The sequence below is a fragment of the Lagenorhynchus albirostris genome, chromosome 20 (genome assembly GCF_949774975.1).
Source record: "Lagenorhynchus albirostris chromosome 20, mLagAlb1.1, whole genome shotgun sequence".
Lineage (NCBI taxonomy): Eukaryota > Metazoa > Chordata > Mammalia > Artiodactyla > Delphinidae > Lagenorhynchus > Lagenorhynchus albirostris.
This window is the reverse complement of record NC_083114.1, coordinates 2,077,009-2,097,952: the sequence shown is the minus strand read 5'-3', so window position 1 is coordinate 2,097,952 and position 20,944 is coordinate 2,077,009. Positions and strand designations below refer to the sequence as shown.

Genomic DNA, 20,944 nt, shown 5'->3' with positions numbered 1-20,944 from the left:
TGCAGAATAGAGGTGAATTTTATGATTCCAGAGCCTCTGCTGGCTAATTCCTCAGTGTCGACTCAAGGACAGTGTTCCATAGACTGCACCTCCTCCAGGTCAACTAAAGAACAAATTCTCTTTCCATATTTCTGTTGTGTGTGAAGGAAAATTAAGTATTTCACATAAAAGTTATAAAGTACTGCATGCAAAATTTTAATAGTGATTCTGTAGTAAGTTTAAGTTGTAATTTTGAAAATATGTATAAGATTGGAAAAGAAATCTTCAGAGTTTTTTCAGTCTCCATCAAATTAGGCATAAATTATGTTCCAGTATGTATTGGAACATAGTCTGATATGCTGTCATAGAGCAGAGAGACTTTCAAAAGTTGATTGGTTTATTCTTCTGTCTTTAGTACACTGATTCTCATCCCTTTTTAACCATAAAAGGAGAGTGAGAAACTTAGTCTTATTTGAGATTTCAAAATACATTTATAGCTAAAAACAAACCTCAGAACATAAATTTTAGAGTACCCATTTTTAATGTGCTGCTACTATGTCTATCTATACTCCACTCTTTAACTGAAAAGATCACAAAATTTAGAGCCTTGGTATTAGGAATCACTGTTAACTGAAGAGCCACCAGAAATTAAAGTGTCTCTGAAATTGTAAGTCAGTAGAATTCATTAAACTATCAAGAAGTGTGGTTTACTGCACAGAATATCCTTACATTCTTATATCTTGGTATCTATTTTGTCATGTTTCTGTCTCATGTATATTGATTTAATTGTTCTGTGTTTCATTTTTTTCCTGGTGCAAGTACAATGACCTCATATCTTTGAGGCTGAATTTTGTGGGTGCTCTCGTACATCCATACACACAAACATATGACACACTCTTGTTTGGTTTCATTTGTGTTTATTTTTCTCACAGTTTTCTGGAATTTAAAACTTTCATTCTCCTTTGATCATTCTGACATTCATAAGTATAGAAAACATTAGCAGTGGCCACAGTTTATGTGCAGAAATGAGTGTGCGCCTCTCCTTAACCTGCAAGTTTCTAAGATGATTGGCTTTGCCGCAGCGAGAGCACACAGACACCTTCCGCCACCTGAACGCAATGCTGTTGTTCACGGAGTGTGTGCTGGACCTGACGGCCGTGCGCGGGGGAGACACAGGGCTCTGCGCGTCCGCGGTCTCCTTGTACCAGATCCAGGAGAGCGCGGTGGTGGACCAGATCAGCCAGCTGAGCAAAGACTGGGGGTAGGTGCCCCCTTGCTGTCCATCTCCAGAGGCTTCCTGCCCTCTGTAAACTGGTGTCCAAGCTGGGGGCCGTGTCATCCACTGAAGGTCATGGGCGTCTCTGAGTTAACTCATTGTGCTCGATTTCACTGTGTGAGCCGAGACTTGGAGGTTCTGCAGCCTTGGTGTTTCCTTTCCTGTAAATTGTGCTGTTAAGATATTTGATGATAAAGAGATTGTATTTTTATCTGAGTGCACCCATTGTATTCAAAGTACACACGTCTTTCTCCATGCCGGCCCTTCTCCCTTCAGGAGGTGTTCGTGCACTAAAAGTGTCAAGGGGAATGATGTTCCCTTAGAGAGACTGTTGTGATGGGGCACTGGCCTGTCGGTTCACAGGCTAACGCTCTGCTTGCTGTCTCTGGGTGCAGGCGGGTGGAACAGCTGGTGTTATACATGAAGGCCGCACAGCTGCTGGCAGCCTCTCTGCATCTCGCCAAAGAGCAGATCAAGTCCGGGAAGCTGAGCCCGTCCACGGGTGTGAAACAAGGTACAAGCGGAGCGTGACGGGGCTGCTTTTCCCCTTACACTGGGAAGGGGAGTTTTTGGTGAGGGGTCACCGTGGTATTAAGCATGCTTAAATGGGAAAAGATGCTGGCTTTTCTGTTTCTTGGTTTTGCCATTTAGCCGATACAGAGAGCAGTCAGAATTACTTTATTCTCAGTCTTCACTAAGAGAGAGAACATGTGGAAGAATGATTTCCAGTCACTGTTTTCAGTGATCATTTAGTGTCGCTTTCCATAAATTAGCAGGAAAGTTGCTTGTCACCATGACTCTGTTTCTGGAGGAAAATTTAAATTCTCATTTCAATTTTTTTCCAGTTGTCAAAAATCTGAATGAACGATATAAATTCTGCATCAGCATGTGCAAGAAACTTACAGAAAAGCTGAATCGCTTCTTCTCTGACAAACAGAGATTTATTGATGAAATCAACAGCGTAACAGCAGAGAAACTCATCTATAATTGTGCTGTAGAAATGGTAACCCTTTTTAAGGTGTAATATTGCATAGTAATACTACTTGTCTTTAAGAGCACCTTTTGTTTTTTGTTTTTCTTGGCTGCGTTGGGTCTTCGTTGCTGTGTGTGGGCTTTCTCTAGTTGCAGTGAGCGGGGGGGGCTACTCTTCCTTGCGGTGCGCGGGCTTCTCATTGTGGTGGCTTCTCATTGTTGCGGAGCACAGGCTCTAGAGCGCAGGCTCAGTAGTTGTGGCGCAGGGACTTAGGTGCTCCGCGGCATGTGGGATCTTCCTGGACCAGGACTCGAACCCGTGTCCCCTGCATTGGCAGGCGGATTCTTAACCACTGCACCACCAGGGAAGTTCCCTAAGAGCATCTTTTGAAGTGCACACCTACTTGACATCATCCTTTTAAAAAGAGTTTATGCCCCACCACTCCCAAGTCCCAGGTATTGTGGTACCTCTTCCTGAAGGAGTGATTACACTTAATTAACATGCAACAAACATAAGTTATGTTGGTTACCTACCACATTTGGTAAAAGTTTACCATACCTCTTAAAAATTGCTAACATTAGGCATGATCTAATCTTTTTATAGTTTGCATCTAAGAGCTTTCACTGGATCTCTTTCTTCATTTTCTACTATTTAAGGAATTTGGCTTGATAAAACATTACAAAAATACTGCTTTTATTACCCAATCTGCAGAAATTCACGTGCTCAGATTCCACAACTGACCTTACTTAAGTGTAGACACAAAAAGTATAATCTACTTTTCCAACTCTCTGGTTATATTAGTGGAAATAATTTGTTTTCTGTATCTTCGAGGAAAAATTGCTCTGAAGGAAACATGAAATTAGGGACTGTCAAAGAAGGAATTAAGTGGGGAAAAATTTAATTACTGACCAACCGTATAGTTTTTACCATATTAACATAGTTGAGCTTCCTTTTCCCTCTCAAATTTGTGTACTTTGAATTGTACTGTTACATTACCCCCTTGGTCTTATTTTGAAAGCCATCATAATAAAAAGGCGTATGAAAATAGTTTTGGAATATAAACTGTTGATGAGAATAATATACATTATATTGCCCTAAACTGTTGATATGAATAATATGCATTGTATTGTTTTGTACCGAATTAAGACTTCATAAGACAGATTTTCTTTTAGAAATTTGTGCCAGGAAAGACGTCCTCTTGTACGGAGTTAGGGTGCTTCTGTCTCTTCTGATGACAGAGCCACGTGCCTCCAACAAGTCTCTCCTTGTGCCCTGGCTGCTGAGCAAGCTTGGAGACACTCAACTTATATTTAGTTATTTCTCTCCTTCCTTTTCAGGACTTGGATTTTCTGTGTCCATTTTATTTATCATATTGTATGTGGCTTTACTCTTTGAAAGAGACAGAGCATACTGACAAGTAAATTAGGATACTGGATTACTGACAGTCTGGGCAGTGAATGATTAAAGAGAAAATCAGGATGCTGTTGGGGAAACAAATGCTCATAACCCCGTGAATGACACCATGCCCGTCTTTCTGGGGAGCCCTACCCACCTCTCCCCCTGCCCAGCTCGCTCCTGCTTCCTTATGGCTCTGCCTCAGCATCACTTCCTGGAGGCGCTCCCTAGCCACTTCCTCCATAGTCGGGTTAGGTGCCTCTCGCGTGTGCTCCGTACCATCTGGGGCTTCCTCCTGTGATGCCAGGTGCCCCTTGGAGTTCACAGCCCACGCCTCCCTCTGGACTGTGAGCTCACCTTCATCGTGCACTCTGGGCCGACACTCAGCAGGTGCCCAGTAAATGCCTCTGAATGAGTGAATCCCACACACCAGAAAATTCTGTAACTAAAAGGAAAAGCTGATAAGTGGCTTTTAACGTCATTTAATTATTTCATTGTAACAAGATCTACTTTAGGGAAATGCCAGGTTACTAGTGTGGAAGTGTAAGTTTAAAATAAACTTTTTAGTGAAGTCATAGAAGAGCCAGTTTAGAAGTGCAAATATCATGAGTTAGGAATCTCTGAGTTCAAGAAGGTTATGTTAGAATGCAGAGTAACTCTTTTGTCAAGAAGCTCTTTTATGTCGCTCACCCAATAGATTATATCATTTTGTCGAAACGTATTAATTTTAGACAGACTCCATTTAAAGCTGCGTTGCCTGAATGGATTCGTATTTTCATGGAAAAGCTGAGAATCTTCTTGTTTTTGCTGACTGGTTCCAGGTTCAGGCTGCAGCCCTGGATGAGATGTTCCAGCAGACTGAAGATATTGTTTATCGCTATCATAAGGCAGCCCTTCTTTTGGAAGGCTTAACTAAGATTCTCCAGGACCCGGCAGATATTGAAAATGTACACAAATGTGAGTTGACTTAGAAAGCAGTGTGCGTGTTGGTTGCACTTTCATTGTCTCCTCCTGGTGCAGTAGACAGAGCATGGAGTTTGGAACCGTGCAGCCTGAGGGTTGCATCTTGGCTTCCCAACCTCGGGCAAGTCACTCACCCTTTCTGTGGTCTCCGTCTCTTCTTCTACAAGATGAGGAACAATGCCTGCCTTGCCGAGCTGTTGTGAGGATTAGAGAGGTTGCTTGTACAGAGCTGTTGGCTTTTGTCATTGGTCTTTAGATTTCTACACTGCATGACTGTATTGGTGGGTGTGTTTGTGTATGCAGAGAACTTTGCTTTTATCATTAAACAATAAGAAAGGCAACTGTTTTAATCCTCGTTGGCTTAGTGACCGAAGAGCCCTGTGAAAACCCTGTGTACTGCAGATTTGGTGTACAGAACGGAGTGTGGACACTGGTAGGGTACCAGGATGGTGTTTCCACTTGTCAGATATAAGACCAATGATGTTTTTTTTTGAGGAGGAGGTGTGGTCATACCACATTTTGAAGAGCCACAAGGGGCTGGCAGTTCTAAGATTGTTTGCAATTGTGAGCGAACTAGCTGTTAAAACCTAATTGTTCTTCATTTGACGTGCTAATCTAGCTTTTACCACTGTGCAGCGCTAAGCTAGACAATTACCAGGCAGAAAGAAGAAAAAATACTCAGAACTGTTAACTCTGGGGCAAAGATAGAACAGAGGTGAGGGTGTAGGTGGAGGGTGAGAGATTCTTTTTCATTGGTTCTTCTTACCTTGGTTTTGAAAATATAAATGATTTTTATTATGAATTTATTTTATTTCTAGATAAATCTCGTATTGAAAGGAGATTGTCGGCACTCTGCTACAGCACCTCAACCTTGTGAGCAACAGCAGGCCTGCCCCCAGGACTAGTGGTGGGTGTGAGGCGATGCCTTTGGGAGCACAGCTTGGATCCTGTCGCCCCACCCCCAGGAAACTGTAGGTTCCTACACGGTGACCACCAAAGAGCAAGCAGTGATTTCAAAAAGGAAAAACAACCCCAGAACTACCTGCCTTATCAGAGAAGTCACCCCTTCCCTTTTTCTTTGTAGAAGCAGAAACAAGAGTATTCCACTTGGCTTTCAGTTTGAACTTGGTAAATAAATGTACCTTAGAACTAGAGTTGTCAGTACAGTTATTCTTAAGGGTAATTAGGAATGAAACGATGAGTGGCTCTTCACGCCAGTCACCAGAGCAAAGTGTGGGGGTTCCACATGTTCACTGAGGCGAAAAAGTAAAAAGCCACGTCTCATCCAGGCGGTTTGATACTCGGGGTAAGTTTATCTGAGTCTGAGCACGCGTCCATAAACAGCTCAGGAAGAAATAGCTTAAGGAGTGAAAGGCGTCTCTTGGAAGAGATTGTGAAATCTTCAATTTGATCTAATATGGACACATATTAATAATCTTCCAAAATCTTTCATATTGCACTAATTTATTAAAACAACTGTGTATTGGATTTTGCAATTTAAAACTAACAGGCACAATGGACTTGTTTAAAATATTTTACTTGATTATATACACGTACCCTTTCCAGAATTCACAGGTGATTTCTCGTGGACTTTTAAGTGGTAAAAAACTTGTGTTGTGTGAACCTTTGCATTTTCTTAGCCTATTCATCTACACCTACAGGTTTTCTCAGTGATATTTTTAAGTTGCTCGTTGTCTGCTTTTGTTTGCATTTTTTACTGTGCATGCAGAATGTGCATTCATGCCTATGACCTCTAGGCTTACTAAAGGCTAGGTTTATTGGGGCAGTATTAGAACAAGTGTCAATCCAGAGATACTCTCAAGAATTGTAATAGGGCCAAAACAAAGTTGGTGACTTAAAGGCTTATTAGTGATGTGGAATTTTACATGAAGTTAGTGAAAAATGAGGTATGTTTTCTCTTAGGAAAATGGGCAGCTCTTTCCAGCCTGTGTGCATTTTCCTGTTAGTCCTGACAGTTCACCAGGTAGCTAGTCATGGAGAATGTGGGCACTTAACACCCCTCTAGAGATGGTGCCTACGTGGTAGGTTATTTCGTTTCTCTTACTTACCTGCTTGAATACTTGAATAAACCATTCTCCAGTTTTAATCCTTTTAGATAATGTAACCTGAACTCTGACAAATTGCACAGAAGCTCTTCGGCATTAATTTAGTGTACTGATAAAAACAAAAACATGGTTTTTCTTTACTTTGACGAAGTAATGTAATTTTTACTTTATTTATCTGTATGAAATTCCAGCAGTTAATTTGAACATTTATTTATATGATGTTTATATTTTTAGGTCTTTAATACAGTGTTTCTACCTCTTATTTGTAACTGCATGCATTATTCATGAAACTAGGTAAAACTCACTGAATTGTTGTGTCATAGCCTTTTTATTATTGCCTGTACAGATGTATATTAAGGTAAATAAAACTGACCAGGTGTTTCTAGGGTGAGGCTGGGTCCCTGTGATGTGGCTTGTCAGGCCAGGTCCTTCCTCAGTGAGTTTGGAGCCTTGGTGGTTAACACCTGTCGCCCTGCCCCAGGGTTTCAGATGCTCGGTGACGGTCCTGCAGGCTGCCAGGAGCATGGGCTGTGCGGCGGCTTCCTGCCCTCCCTGCAGGGGCCGTAAGCACTGTCACTGGTGATACTCCGTTTTGTATGATTTTTTCGAGTGTAAAGGGCAGTTTCTTGTATGTTCTCTCAGTTACCGCCCGTGTCATCTCACTGATCCTCCGAGGGGGTGGGTACATTCCGGTCCCTCCTCCCCTCTCCCGCTTGTTTTTTAAACACAGGATGAAACAGGTTCACAGTGAGGAAGTGCTTGGTCTGCAGTCAGTACCTAGGGGAGTGGCCGGGCTGTGCTTTGTGACCTCCAAGTGCATTCTTCTGCTTCTTGTACGACAAAGGTCAGGTGATAGGAGGTATGTGTGAGACCGTGAAGTCTGAACAGCAGAGAAGAACAAACTGTAAACTCGTGATTAATGGTTCTGATTATATTTCCATTATCAAGGCCAATTGTTTTAAGAGATTTTGCCTTGATTATAGCAATAATAAACAAATGCTTTATGTTTCCACGTGTATCTTTTGATTTTGTATCATCTATTTCATAAAAAAGAGAGAAACCAGCTCACACATTCACGGGTTGACATCGGGTCTCAGGCGAGCCTGGAAGGTGGCGGGCGCACAGATGCACACGGGGCTAATCTGTGAGCGTGCCGAGTGGCCGTTCCTGCTGTGAGGATTCGCCTTAATGGCGCCTGCGCCGGGCCCGTGGGATGCTTCCCACATGCCCGTCTCCTCAAGGGGGGGTGTCCTTCTGCCCCTCCTGGGGTCCAGGAGAGGAGCCCGGAGAGGGGGTTACTGTTCGGGCCCAGTCACCTCAGTCCCCACAGGTAAACAGGAGGGGAGTCGAGCCGGGCACCGTGGGTGTGAAGTCACTGACTTGGCTCTAAAAAGCGCTTGAGGTGACGGAGGAAGATTTGCCGCTTGCACCGTGCGCCTCCTGTAGCTTCTGTGGGCAGTCCTCACTCCTGCGGGAGCAGAGTGCGGTTCTGTTGTTCCAGGGAGACTGGCTGCCGCCCAGAGAGCTTGGTGTCTTCCCTCCGTTGACGGGCGCAGCTTAGGAGCATCCGTATCCACCTCTGCACGCCGGGAGACAACTGACACTGGGTCCTGGGCCCTGGGTCTTCAGCCATGGAAGTCCTGGGCCCTGCCCAAGTCTCCGCCTTGTCTGTCACAGCCCTGGCCAGAATGCTGTCTTTGGGAGAGGGGTCAAGGTGGCATCGTCCTCACCGGAATCAGAGGGAGTCACATCAGAAGCGACCCGCCTGGGGAAGCACCGCACGGCGGGAAATGACAGTCGGTCCCTGAAGTCTCGGCTTTTGTGGACGAGGCAGAGCCAAACAGGTGAAGGGTCACAGGGGTCAGTGCCCAGGGGTCAGTGCCCAGACTGCTGTGGAGGAGGGAGGCGAGGCTGGGAGCTGCCGGCAGCACGGACCCACGCAGAGCAGGGCGCCCGGCAGAGCCTCCAGCTCCCCTTGCACAGAGGGCCTCTCTCGGCCGGTTGTGAACATGCTGTCCTTTCTGAACAGCCTCCTGGCGTGGATCTGAGCGGAGGCTGCGGCAGCGGTGGCCGAGCCCTGGGGCTTCCCCTCGTCCTCCTGCTCCCAGGCTGTCCTGTCTCTGAGGGTTTGCTCGCTGCAGGCTGTTCTCCGTTTCCTTGGGTGCAGCTGTCTTGGTCTCGGACTCCTGTGCAGAGCGGTGCGTCCTTGGGCACTCTCCATCCCTAACCTCTCCACACCTGTCTGCGTCCGGCTTGGAGCTGGTCAGTGGTGGTGAGAACGGAATGAGTTACTGGGCGTGAGGTTGTTTGAACAGCCCCAGCCATGGGCGGTGGGCAGCCTGCAGCTCCTCTCTGTTAGGCTTGGTTTGGGGCAAGGCCCAGTTTCAGGCTCTGTCTGGACACCTTCTGAAAGGACCAGCCCTGCCGCTGTGGCCGAGCCCTGGGCACCTGCTTGCAGACGTCCTTTCCCTGTGGATTGATCTGACCCTTGTAGTTCAAGGTTTGTGGCAATCTAATATTTATTACTTCATTAGATCTTCGTACCAACCCTCAGTGGCCTCATTTCACAGATGGAAAAGGCAGACCTGGCAAATAATTTCCAAAGAGAAAAAAGCCAGGGCTGGGGTTTGGCCAGCCAGGCTGCTGGGCGGGGCCTGGGCCCACGAGCTGCTCATCCCACACACGCGCCTGGAGCCCCGGCCCTGCTCACCCCTCGGCCTTCCAGCCTCTCCTTTCTGCTGATGCACTTTTATGCTTCTCGGTGCGCAGGTGTCTCTGGCTGGACTCCCCTGGCCAAGCGGCAGGCAGCAAGTTTTGAGAAGCAGGTGAGGTTAGCAGACCTGCCACCCCCTTGGGGGCTGGGGCAGGAGCCCAAGAGCAGAAGCTTTGAAACCACCCTCAGAATCCCCAGGGGAAGGGCTTCAGGGACACACGGACAAATGGACACTTTGCAGGTTCCCTGCTTGTTTGTTTATTTGTACGAGAGCCGCTGAGGTAGACCAGCAGGGATTCGGCCCGTCCTGGGTGGGAGGGACCTCAACCCCAGGTTTGCCAAGGGGACCCTTGCAGGCCCTGGCGTCCTAAGACCGGCTCTTTTGCTGATGGCAGCACGTAGGGGCCCTCTCCCGGGGACGTAAGCCAGCGCCCTCCCCTCGGTCCCTCAACAGGAGATGGCACGTGGATCCCTGTCTTCGTCTTGAAGCACTGAGGCCCACCCAGCTGCCCCTTCTCCCACCTTCTGCCCTTGGGCCCCACCCCTGCTGCAGGGTGAGGTCGGGGAGGGAGATGGTGGGCCGGGCAGGGGCAGGTCACAGGTGCCTTTGCCCAGAGTGTCGTCTGGGCGACAACAGGACTTCTGCCTGGCACACCGAGCTGCAGCCAGGGGCTCTGATGGGGGCCCAACGGGCCTGCCTCTGTTCCAGCTGGAGGGTTTCTGTGAAGATGGTGGGTGAGCGGGCTGTGCGCTGAGAATGAACCACAGGGCGGGCGGCTGATCTGGGGATCCTCGCGAGGGCAGGGTGCCTTCCACGGAGGGGAGGGTCTGTGAGGTGATGAGGATGCTGGTCCAGCGGGATGACAAGTTCTCCTTCCCTGTCGGGAGTGTCTGTCGTGGGGGGTGGCGATGCTGATGTTTCACTCTGAGCTTGTTAATTTTGTAATTCTTTAACAAGGTGATTTCGGTCCAGGAAGAACTCTAAAACTCAGGTCATCAGCTAGGAAAGGTATTGGCAGTAAACACAACAGATGAGGGGAGTTAAGGTGGGGGAAATGCTGGGAGAAAATAAGGAAATTCCCCCCCCAGAGCCCTCCCCCTGCCCCCCCCCTTCAGTCTGAAGGCTTCTTGGAGCAGCAGAGTAAAAAGCCCCCAGCACAGACGGGCCGAGGGTCCCAGTCTCTGGGCTCACAATAGGGGGGCGGATCTAAGCCCCGGGAGGTGGGTGCAGGGTGGTGAGCGAGGCTGAGGCTGGGGGCCCTTCAGCAGTCACAGGCTGGTTCCTCAGCACGTCGGGATTTTGGAGACGTGAACGCTCCTTTCCACTGAGAAAGTGCTAAAACAACAACTCTTAGACAAGTTGGTGCGGAGCACACATCAACATTTATTCAGTCGCCGTCAGAGGAGCCAGCATGTGACAAAAGCGTGTCAGTTCAGAAAGGATATGAAACCTGGGGGGGATTCTCGGGAAACAGATGCCTGTTACATAAGCGGCTTGTTTACTCGTGAGGATCCCAGCTTCCTTCCACACGGTCATCTGTTCGTCTGTAGCGTCGTGTCAGAGGAAATCGGACAGGACGCCCAGGGCACCACGCGGTGCCCACTTTCTCCGTTCAGGGCCCTACGGCGGCACCTTTGGCAGCTCCTGGGCTCTGCGGTCGTGCCACGGAAAGTAGCCGGGGCCGATACGATGCACCTGAAATTTGAGTTTCTTGTAACTTTCACGTGTCACAAAATAGCCTTTTTTTTTCCAATCCACTTAAAATGTAAGAACCATTCTTAATCTCTAGGCTGTGGACCGGACCTGGCCTGCAGGCCGTCGCATGTGGCCCCGGCGCACAGATGCACCGCGGAAGAGCCGGGCATCGAAGCGCACGCGGCGGCGGACACAGGTCACCAGGGATACGTGCTGCTCGCCCTGCTGGGGTCAGCTAGCACGGATGTGGACAGTGTTCCCGGGTCAGCAGCACCTCCCCAGCGACGGTTCTGCTCTTAGACGTTTCATCAAATGGCTAGTAAACGCACGGAATGCAAAATCTGTACAATTCTTAGTTTTGGAACATTTTGGGGAGCACATGTTTTTTCTGCTTCTTTGACAAACGAGGTACTTCTCACTCTTGCTGTGTGGCCTTGGGCAGGTCCCCTCGCCCTCCTGGGCCTCCATTTTCCGTCCTTTGAAGATCAGAGTAGTACCTTCTCACACAATTCTTGTGGGGAAAATGCCCTTTGCACAGTGACGGGCACTTGAGGGCCTGAGGAAAACCTAAGCACAGGAGCTCACAGGGTCCCCAGGTGCCCACTTGACCCTGACCCCCAGAAGCCCAGCTCCCTTCTGATGGAAGCAGGGAGGTGAGTCCTATACCCACTTCCTCCAGGAAAACTGCCCCAAGGAGCCCCCCAGACCCCTCCTGGGGCTGGTGAGACCAGCCCTTCCCTTGAGAGTGGGTGGGGCATCGGGCCCCAGAGGAGAGACAGAGGGACCCTGGGGGAAAGGCTGCCCTTGGTCTCCCTCTGACTTCTTCCCCCAGGGGCCTTCATGCTCTTGTGTTGAGGGCGGCCCTGGAGGGTCTTTCGTGGGCGAGAAGAGCCAGGCCTCCAGCCAACCAGGGTAGAGAAGGAAAAATCCCAGGTTTCTCTATGATTGGATTCAGGGTGAGTACCTGGAACGCACACAGGGAAGAGGGGTTTGGTGTGAGGCAGGGTCTAGGGAAGGCATCTCCTCCTCTGTGAGATGTTTCCTAGGCCAGAATCTGATGGATACATTTCAAGGAACTGTAATGTTTGACTTCAAATTTGGTCTTTTCTCCAGCTTTGTTTGTTATTCAAAACTGTTAAGCACCTGCTGTGCTGGAGGTACAGCATCGAGAGAGAGGCTTGGCTGCCCTCACGGGGTGTACACTTCAGACAAGACTGATAAACACACAGGTATGATGAATGCCGCAAAAGAGAGGTGGATGACGTTATTGCTCGTGGGGGGGCTTGTGGCAGGGGTGATGGGACCAAAGTCAGGAAAAAATGAGTGGCCGCTGACCAGGTTAATGAAGGAGGGGAGGATGTTCTAAGAGCGGGGGACTAGCATGTGCAAAGGCCCCGTGGCAGGGGGAGCCTGCAACAGCAAAGGCACCGAAGACACGGCAGTCATTCTCTGTTCCAGCACCGTTTGCTTTTTGCAGCCCAGTAACCAGTTTCTGAAATTACCCTGTTTCTATTTTTACTTGTTACTCTACTCACCTCACTAAAATGTCAGCTCTCTCAAGCAGGAATCTGTCTTGTTCATAGTGTCCATAGCTCCTAGGACAGTGCCTGGCAAAGAGCAGGTGCTCAGCAAATATTTGTGGAAAATGACAGTGACATTGATGATGGTGGTGGTGGTGATCATGGTCATGGTCATGGTGATGGTGACAATGATGGTGGTGATGGTGATGCTGGTGGTGACAATAGTGCTGGTGGTGGTGATGGTGATGGTGGTGACAATGGTGGTGGTGGTGGTGATGATAGTGGTGACGTCCGCATTCCAGGCAGACGCTGTGTGCAGTCCTGTGCCATTGCACTTCCAAGAATCTCACGTGTGTGAACTTGTGTGAACCTCGCAGCCACCTTTGAGAGATGGAAGTAACTTGCTGAATCTCACAGTGGTCGGTGCCTGCGTCAGGATTCATCTCAGGCAGGCTCCCCCAAGCTCACGCCCTGCCGCACCGCCGCAAGATGCAGGTATAGCAACGACTCTGCTTGCGCTCAGAGACTCTTCTGCGCGTGTCTGTGCACGTGTGAGTGCGTCCATCCCATGATGGACACAGGCGCTCGGCAACAGCCCTGCCTGACCAAAGGTCGGCGTGTGGGGACGGCGAGGAAGGCTGGGGGAGGCCCTCTAGCAGCCGTAAGAAGGTTCGAAGCAGAGGGGGTGGCCCGATTGAACTGGTCGGTTGGAGAAAAGATGGAAGGCGGCATAAATGGCTGCAGGGACATCCACTGAAACATAGAAGGGGAAATGCCTGCTTTAAAGAGGTAGGGAGCAGTGAAAACCCACAGGACTTGGAGAGGAATAAGATGTGGGTGGATCGGGTGGGGTTCTCCGTTGCTAGACATCGTGTATGAGCTCACGTTTGCTGTGTAACAAAACCCCTCCAAAGACGGTGGCTTAACACAGTGAACACATATTATTTCTCATAATTCTGTGGTCCAGTTGGGTGGCTCTGCTCTGGCTCAGCGTGGCTGGTGCTCAGTGGCCTGAGGTGGCTCACCTGTGCTTGTGGGTTTGCTTGACGTTCTGCCGTCGACTGCCGGCCCAGCCCTGTTCAGAGGACAAGCCCCAGGCGCTTGCCCCTCAGCCCTGTGGAGTCAGATCTCCCAGTGTCCCGTGGACCGAGTCCAGGTTCAAGGTGGGGAAGCACGGCAACGACCTACCACGAAACCCTTTGCTCACCCGGGAGGGGGGGCGGGGGGAGGAATCCCTGTGGCCATTTTTGCAGCCTGCCACGAATGGAAAGGACTCTCTGGCTGATTTAAGCAGAACGGAATTGGTGAAAAATGACTATTTGTAAAAAGAGTTTTGCGGCAGCCTGGGAACAAAATCAGAAATCAGGCACAGGACGTGCAGGACAGGTGTCGCTGCGCTGCTGTGACCCTTTGTCCGTGCTGCTCCGGGGGGTTGATCCTGCAGCAACCCTGCCTGGTGTCAGAGAGGAGAACACACACACAGACACACACGTACACACCCAAACACACACACGTACACACACACACACACACACACACACACACACGACCACCTCGCTTCTCCTGGGTCACACGCAAGACCCCGTTTGCAAGGTGGGCAGAGCTTGTGCACAGCCATTGCCTTTGCGTGGAGAGGAGAGGTCCAGGGTAAGGGTCTATGCAGACATGTGGGTGGTGGTGAAGGCTGTGGGGGGTTTCCGGGGCCTAGAAGGGAGACCGGGAAATCAGACATGCGGAGGTCTAGGAGTGGCCCGAGCGGATGACCTCGGAGTGGGCGCACAGCGTTGCGTTTCATGCCAGTGGCCACCAGGGGGAGCGCCGAACAAACCAGGTCGTGGAAGACTTGTCCAGTGGTCGACCAACCTCTGTCCAGAGACCCCAGTGCTTGTGCCACGAGCCACAAGCAGCGGCCCTGGTGCCTGCCCTGCAGCAGCCCGGCCTCCAGGCTGGCCCCCACGTGGTCCGCAGCAGCCCGCAGCCCGGGTGGCGTGGTCACCAGCACAGCACTCGTCCTCCTGTGGCCTCCCCTTCCCCGTCTCACGCCCCTGAGCTCGCACTCCCGGTGAGGTCCTGCCCAGGAGCCTTTATCTCGGCCCTGCCTCTTCGGGGCCTGAGGCCAAGACTGTGCTCAGGCCCCTCCCCACCCCTACACCGCAGATGGAAGGCCGAGGGCTGCTGGTACCAAGGAGCCTGGGGGACTTTTATGTGTATCTTCTGACCGGGGGCCATCGTGGATGGTGTCTGAGACCTGAGAACCCAGGTGGCCAAGAGGTCGCACCTAGCCAGCGGCTCTCAAACGCTTTGCGGTGTTTGTAGAGGATGTGAGGGGGGTGTCGAGAGGAGAGATGTGGGCTGGGGTCTTGGCCAGGCTGGTGTAAGGGGACCTTGGCAGAAAACTGGAGACACCGTCAGAGGCTAAGCGCAGGGGGAGGGCACAGCCGTCTGCCTGAGGCGTGGAGTCTCCTACATCCTGGGGGTGGAGGGGTCGGGGGCTCCCCCAAATCCACCCCTCGAGGGAAGGGGAGAACTCTGGACCCCGCTGTGTGGGAGGAACCCTCCCTCAGACCCGCAGGCAGGGAGGCTTCCCTACGCCTCGCCTGCGCGGCACTGAGAAGGGCTGACAACGTGCCAGTCTGTGTCGCAGGCCTGGCCCGGCGGAGCCCAGATGCACAGCTTCCCTGCCTGCCGTGGGACCCACTGCTCTCTCGGCATTCCAGGAAGTGACAGGACCTGCTCCCTGTGGAAGGCCCTTCTCCTGTTTATATTCGTAAGTACTTTGTGTTCATTGCGGAAACCTTTACAAAGGCAGATAAATGAAAAGAACAAACCTCCCATCATCCCAGAGATTATATTAACATTTTAATTCATCTGCCCACATGATTTCCCTGTGCAAACAAAATCTTCTGTAAAAAGTGAATTGTAGGGACTTTCCTGGCAGTCCAGTGGTTAAGACTCTGTGCTTCCACTGTTGGGGGCCTGCGTTTGATCCCTGGTCAGGGAACTACGATCCCACATGCATGCTGCAACTAAGAGTTTGCATGCCGTGACTAAGAGTTTGCATGCCACGACCAAGAGTTTGCATGCCACAACGAAGGAACCCACATGCCACAACTAAGGAGCCGGTGAGCTGCAACTAAGGCGCGCACATGCCACAACTAAGACCCGGCACAACCAAATAAATAAATTAAAAAAAAAAAGTACTTCCTACACCTACCCAGGGTAATACTTTAAAAAAAAGAATAGAATTATACAAAATATACTATTTTAAAACTTGTGTTCCTTATGTATGAACATATTATGAACATCTGCCCTTTTTACAGATCTGCAGCTGTTTCTTGAATGGCTGCACCTTCATTTGTTTAACCGGTCCTGACCTGTCGGGCCTGCAGGCTGCTCCAATCCTGTGCTATTCACCAGTGATGCCCCAGTGAGGCTGCTAGTACCTAATGGTTCCCTCACTTCTTTGGTCTCATAGATAAATTGCTCTGCTGAAGCTGCGCCCGAATCCATTGCCTCTCTCCCGCTCTGTTCAAGCCCGTGGCTTCCAGGATTCAATCCTGTTTTCCCTTCTTTGGCTCTCAGTTTCACCCCGCAGGGGAGCCCATGTCTACAATGGGGCTCTGACCCAGCAACACTCCCATGACCACTGGACACTTAGCTTGGACGTCGCACAGACACCTCGAAAGCTACATTTTTCTTCTTTTGGGCAGAGAAAATACTCTGTGTAATATGATCATGATAGATACAGCTCATGATACATCTGTCCAGACCCACAGAATATAGAAGACCAGGGGTGAGCCTCATGTCAACTCTGGGCTCTGGGTGGGGATGACCTGTCCGTGCCGCTTCATCAGTGGTAACAGATGTACCCTGTGGTGGGGTGTTGATGGTGGGGAAGCTGTGCATGCAGAGGGGCAGGGCGTGCACAGGAGCTCCCTGTGTCTCCCCCCCAGTTTTGCTGTGCCTAAAACTGCTCTAAAAAATAGTCTTAACTTTAAACAATGAAATAGGCATGCAAAAATATACGAAAATACTTAACACCTGTGTTCCCTCCACCCAGCTTTAGAAATTACATACCTAGAAAGCTCTTGGTGCATTCTCCGCGGCCCCCCCCCCCCCACCCGCTATCTATTCCTCTCCCTGCCCCAAAGGTAACTGCTGTCCTGATTCGGCTTTGTCATCCTCCACCCATGTCTCAGCAAGTCTAGCCTTGCTCACTTAAAGCCGGAGCTGGTTCACACCTGGACAAGTGCTGGGGCCACTTCCCCTGACCCACTGCACAGGGCCTCCACCCAGCTCTCCGAGAGTCTCTGCCGGCTCTGTCCCTGCAGGGTGGGGTCTCTGTGAGGGCGAGGGTCGCCTCTGCCCTTTGTCCACCGCGGCTCCCGCCCCAGTACCCGGGGCAGGGGGCTCAGTAGAGGGTGGGGTGTCCATGCATCTGCTACGTTACTGGGTCCATGTGGATGGGATTTTTTTTTTCAGTATTTAACTATATTTTCTGATTAAAATAGAAAAAAAAGGGGGTGGAGAGTAAGGGCAACGGAAATTACACTGTGCTGATACAGAGACTTTAAATTCTAGTCAGAGTTAAGGTCCATGTTAAAGGTCAACTGATGGTTCCAAGGAAATAACATGGAGTCTGGTTGAGACATACATGAGCTGAGTGTCATCATTAGCCGCAATAATGGAGGAAAACAGCTCTCAGCGAAATTGGAGTCCACACCTGTCAGGCACGGGTAGGGAGAAGTCTGCAGAAATGGGTTCTCTCCATGCCCCCGTGACAAAGAAGGCTCCTGGTTTGATGGGAAGAGTAGCTCTAGTTCCCAGATGGTGTCCACAGCTCAGAGCCGAGTCTAGCAGTGGAACTGAGCGGAGCACGTAGGCACACACACAACGTAAAATTGACCATCTTCATCATTTTTAAGTGCACAATTCAGTGTCATTAAGTTTATTCGCATTGTTGTGTGTCCATTGCCACCATCATCTCCAGAACCTTCTCATCTTCCCAAACTGAAACTCTGTCCCCATTACACCCTCACTCTACACCCTCCCCCAGCCCCTGGCACCCCCCCACATCCCACCCTCTGTCTCTGTGGATTTGATGACCTCATACACGTGGAGCCATACAGTGCCCGTCCTTCTGTGACTGGCTGTTTCACTCAGCGCAACGCCCTCCGTGTTCATCCTGTTGGAGCAGGTGTAAGAATTTCCTCCCCTCCCCCTTATTTTTTAAAATATTTATTTATTTATTTACTTTTGGCCGTGTTGGGTCTTTGATTGCTGCACGCGGGCTTTCTGTAGTTGCGGCGAGCGGAGGCTGCGCATTGCAGAGCACGGGCTCTAGGCGCGTGGGCTTCAGTAGTTGCGGCACATGGGCTTAGTGGCTCCGCAGCATGTGGGAATCTTCCCGGACCAGGCCTCGAACTCGTGTCCCCTGCATTGGCAGGAGGATTCTTAACCACTTCGCCACCAGGGAAGTACACCCCCTTTTTCTTTTCTAAATTTATTTATTTAGTTGCACCGGCTTGCAGAATGCGGGCTCCTTAGTTGCAGCTCACGGGCTCCTTAGTTGTGACATGAGGACTCTTAGTTGCGGCATGCATGCAGGATCTAGTTCCCCGACCAGGGATCGAACCTCGCGCCCCCTGCATTGGGAGTGCTGAGTCTTATCCGATAGACCCCCAGGGCAGTCCCCAGGATTTCCTCCCTTTTTCAAGGCTGGATGATGCTCTGCTGTAGTTAGCTGTGCAGATGGTTTTGACCGGGCCGTGTTCCCTGTGGCGGCTCCGCGGTCCCAAGAGTGGCTGCCGACCCCTCCCCAGCATCACCAGTTTGGACTCAGGGGAGACGGGCACGCGTGCCAGTGTGGGAATGGCCAGCTCTCCAGCCGCGCCCTAGGGCCCGAAACGCCCCCTCCCCTTGGGCTCTGTCTGTCCTTCCTTGGGGCACTCTGGCCCTCCGCCCCGTGGAGACCTCGCTCCAGGTGAGGGAGAGAACTGCTTCCAGCATCTCTCTGCCATGGAGACGGGGAACTAGAAAGTGCAGCAATTTTAAGAGTCAAGGAAGTCGTGCACCTGAGGGGGGCCTGTGGCCTTTTCCTTTCCCCCCCAACACTCCCCCAAAGGTGGAGTCCCCACCTCTCCAAGCCAACCGAGGGGGGCTCCGAGAGTCACCGAGAGAGATCGGGGTGCCTGCAGAAGGGACATCTCCTCACCCAGGGGGCTTGCTGAGCTACCCTCTGTGTCATCCGAGATGATGGAGCTGGAAAAGAGAGCCAGAGAGAGACAGCCAGGCAGAGGGGGCCCCATTTGCACAAGAGGATGTGTGATTTTCCTCCAGCTGACAGCACTCCAAGGAGGCACGCCCGTGGACCATCTCGCTGATACCAGGGGAGCTGCCAGCCAGGTGAGGGGACCCGAGGAAGGTGCCCTGGAGGGTGGGGCTGGAACTGAGGGTGCGGGGAAATCTCTCCTTTCCCGGGACCTGTGTGGTGGGCAGGAGCTGCGGGACCCCTGGGAGTCCCCAGAGGCCGTGGGGAGCGCCAGGTAAGCAGAAGGACACTGCCCTGGTCCCTTCTCCTGTCAGCCCCCGCACCAGGGCCACGGAGCCTTGGGGGACAGAGCCTCGGGGGACAAGGCGGGATGAGACCTGTCCCCTTCCTGGGGCCACAGACTGGAGCTGAGCTGGCGGAGGCTGTGCGCTGGGATCGAAGTGCTAACTTAGTCTGGACGGAGCTTGGGCACGGGAGTTGGCCAGGAAGTGATGGAGCCGCTCGCAGTGTTTGAAGGGACAGAAAGATTTGAGGAGGCACAGCTGGAAGCAGGAATTGAAAACACATTAAAAAGCCGTTTCAGGGGCTTCCCTGGCGGCAGAGCTTTCAGATGAGCAGGGAAAGGGAGGAACCGTGAGCATCAGAGAGGAGAGAGCGACGTGAAGAGTGGACACAAAGGTAATGGGAAGAATGCGATGGAAGGTCCCAGTCCTTCTAGTAAAACAGAGAGACGGTCAGAGGGCGTCTAAGACAAACCCTCCCTCTGTCATTTATGAGAAATGCATGTAAAGCCGCAGGCTAAAGAAGGGCTGGAGGGACTTAGGTGCTCAGACCCGTGCAAACAAAAATAAGGCAGGACCACCCAAATTAACATCAGATAAGGTGGCCTTTAAGATCACAACAGAGGAAGAAGAAAAGCAAAAATTATAAAGGGGATCAAACAGTCATAAACTTGTATGAACAAAGCAAAATGTGGTTAAACACACAGAGCAGAAGTATCAGAATTGCAAGGACAGCTGGGTAATATACCCAGGAAAAGTCGGTACATTTGATTCAATAGGTGGAGGTTTTTACATCTATGAACAGAAATAATACATCTCATTCGTATGTCCCTGGAACGGCTACAGAAATTATCTATTTGACCACAAAGAAGACCTGAACCAATAGAGAAAAGCAGAGAAGAAGGCCATATTTTTATCATAATCTGAGAAAACTGGCAGTAAATAATAAAGGTGTGACGAATATAATGTTAACTACTTTGATATTAGGAAACACACTTATAAAAAACACTTAAAGAGGCCATCAAGAGGGAAATTAAAAATTATTGGAAAGTGGTGAAAGTAAGAATGTTACATTCTCAAAACTCCAGGACACGGCAAAACCGTATATTCAGTGGGAAATAAAGACAAAGGCCATCAGTATTAAAATAGGAAAACAAAAGTCAAAGGACCTACTTACCCAGTTTAAGTACAAAAAGAAAGTAGGAAGATGGAATTGATGAAGAAGAACAGAACTGAATCAGAAACCTAGCTTCACGCTTCTCTTAGAAGATAAGTGCAGCCTGGTCTTTGCAAACACCCGTGAGCAGAAGAACCCGAGCTCACCCTGACTTGCACTTTCTTTGTGAAAGAAAAATGAGATACAGAAACACACAAGGTTAAGGTTCAGAAAGGAGACATAATGACAGGGTCAGGAGATTAAAGCATTTTAAGGAAACTATTCGACACTACAGCAAAAATTTGAAAACCTGGAGGAAATGGGGAAGCCCAAGGGTGTGAGCCTTCGAAGGGGGATCAAGGAATCGATGCCAGGTGAGGCCTAGCTCTGTCACTTAGCAGCTGTGTGACCTTAGGCCAATTACTTAGCCTCTCTGTGCTTCCGTTTCCTATCTATAAAATGGACATCATAATAGTTCCTACCTCTTTGCAGTTGTGAGGATTAAATGAGCTCATATAGGGGACGTCCGCATTATTGATAAAATAGTCTCTTGATGGGCTCAGAGTAAATAATAATACAAATCTTACGAGAATGTCCCGAGAATTAGATGAACCACATAGGACAGGAGAGAGAACCCTCCTCATTCAAACTAAAA

General features: G+C 50.2%; 2 protein-coding genes across 13 annotated transcripts in view; both read left to right on the top strand.

Moving 5' to 3' along the window:
* The window catches only part of ULK2 (unc-51 like autophagy activating kinase 2), a 65,137-nt gene extending 57,469 nt beyond the window's left edge, over positions 1-7,668 (top strand). For 3 of the 7 annotated variants that reach the window (XM_060133281.1, XM_060133282.1, XM_060133278.1), the window contains 6 exons: positions 1,062-1,240; positions 1,651-1,769; positions 2,101-2,273; positions 4,445-4,580; positions 5,405-5,714; positions 7,383-7,668. In XM_060133281.1, the coding sequence (XP_059989264.1) occupies positions 1,062-1,240; positions 1,651-1,769; positions 2,101-2,273; positions 4,445-4,580; positions 5,405-5,463 (666 nt within the window). In that variant the 3' untranslated portion in view covers positions 5,464-5,714; positions 7,383-7,668. Of the gene's footprint in view, positions 1-1,034; positions 1,241-1,650; positions 1,770-2,100; positions 2,274-4,444; positions 4,581-5,404; positions 5,715-7,382 lie in introns of those variants that run through there. The other 4 variants (XM_060133280.1, XM_060133279.1, XM_060133285.1 and 1 more) reach the window with 4 other exon arrangements.
* Positions 7,669-8,890: 1,222 nt separating this feature from the next.
* ALDH3A1 (aldehyde dehydrogenase 3 family member A1) overlaps positions 8,891-20,944 on the top strand; it is a 28,354-nt gene continuing 16,300 nt past the window's right edge. Inside the window, exons 1-6 of one of the 6 annotated variants that reach the window (XM_060134160.1) lie at positions 8,891-9,152; positions 11,156-12,017; positions 12,175-12,290; positions 12,884-13,076; positions 15,226-15,348; positions 18,921-18,986. The gene's annotated coding sequence lies outside the window, so the exon portion shown is untranslated. Of the gene's footprint in view, positions 9,153-10,640; positions 12,018-12,174; positions 12,291-12,883; positions 13,077-15,213; positions 15,349-18,833; positions 18,987-20,944 lie in introns of those variants that run through there. The other 5 variants (XM_060134163.1, XM_060134164.1, XM_060134159.1 and 2 more) reach the window with 5 other exon arrangements.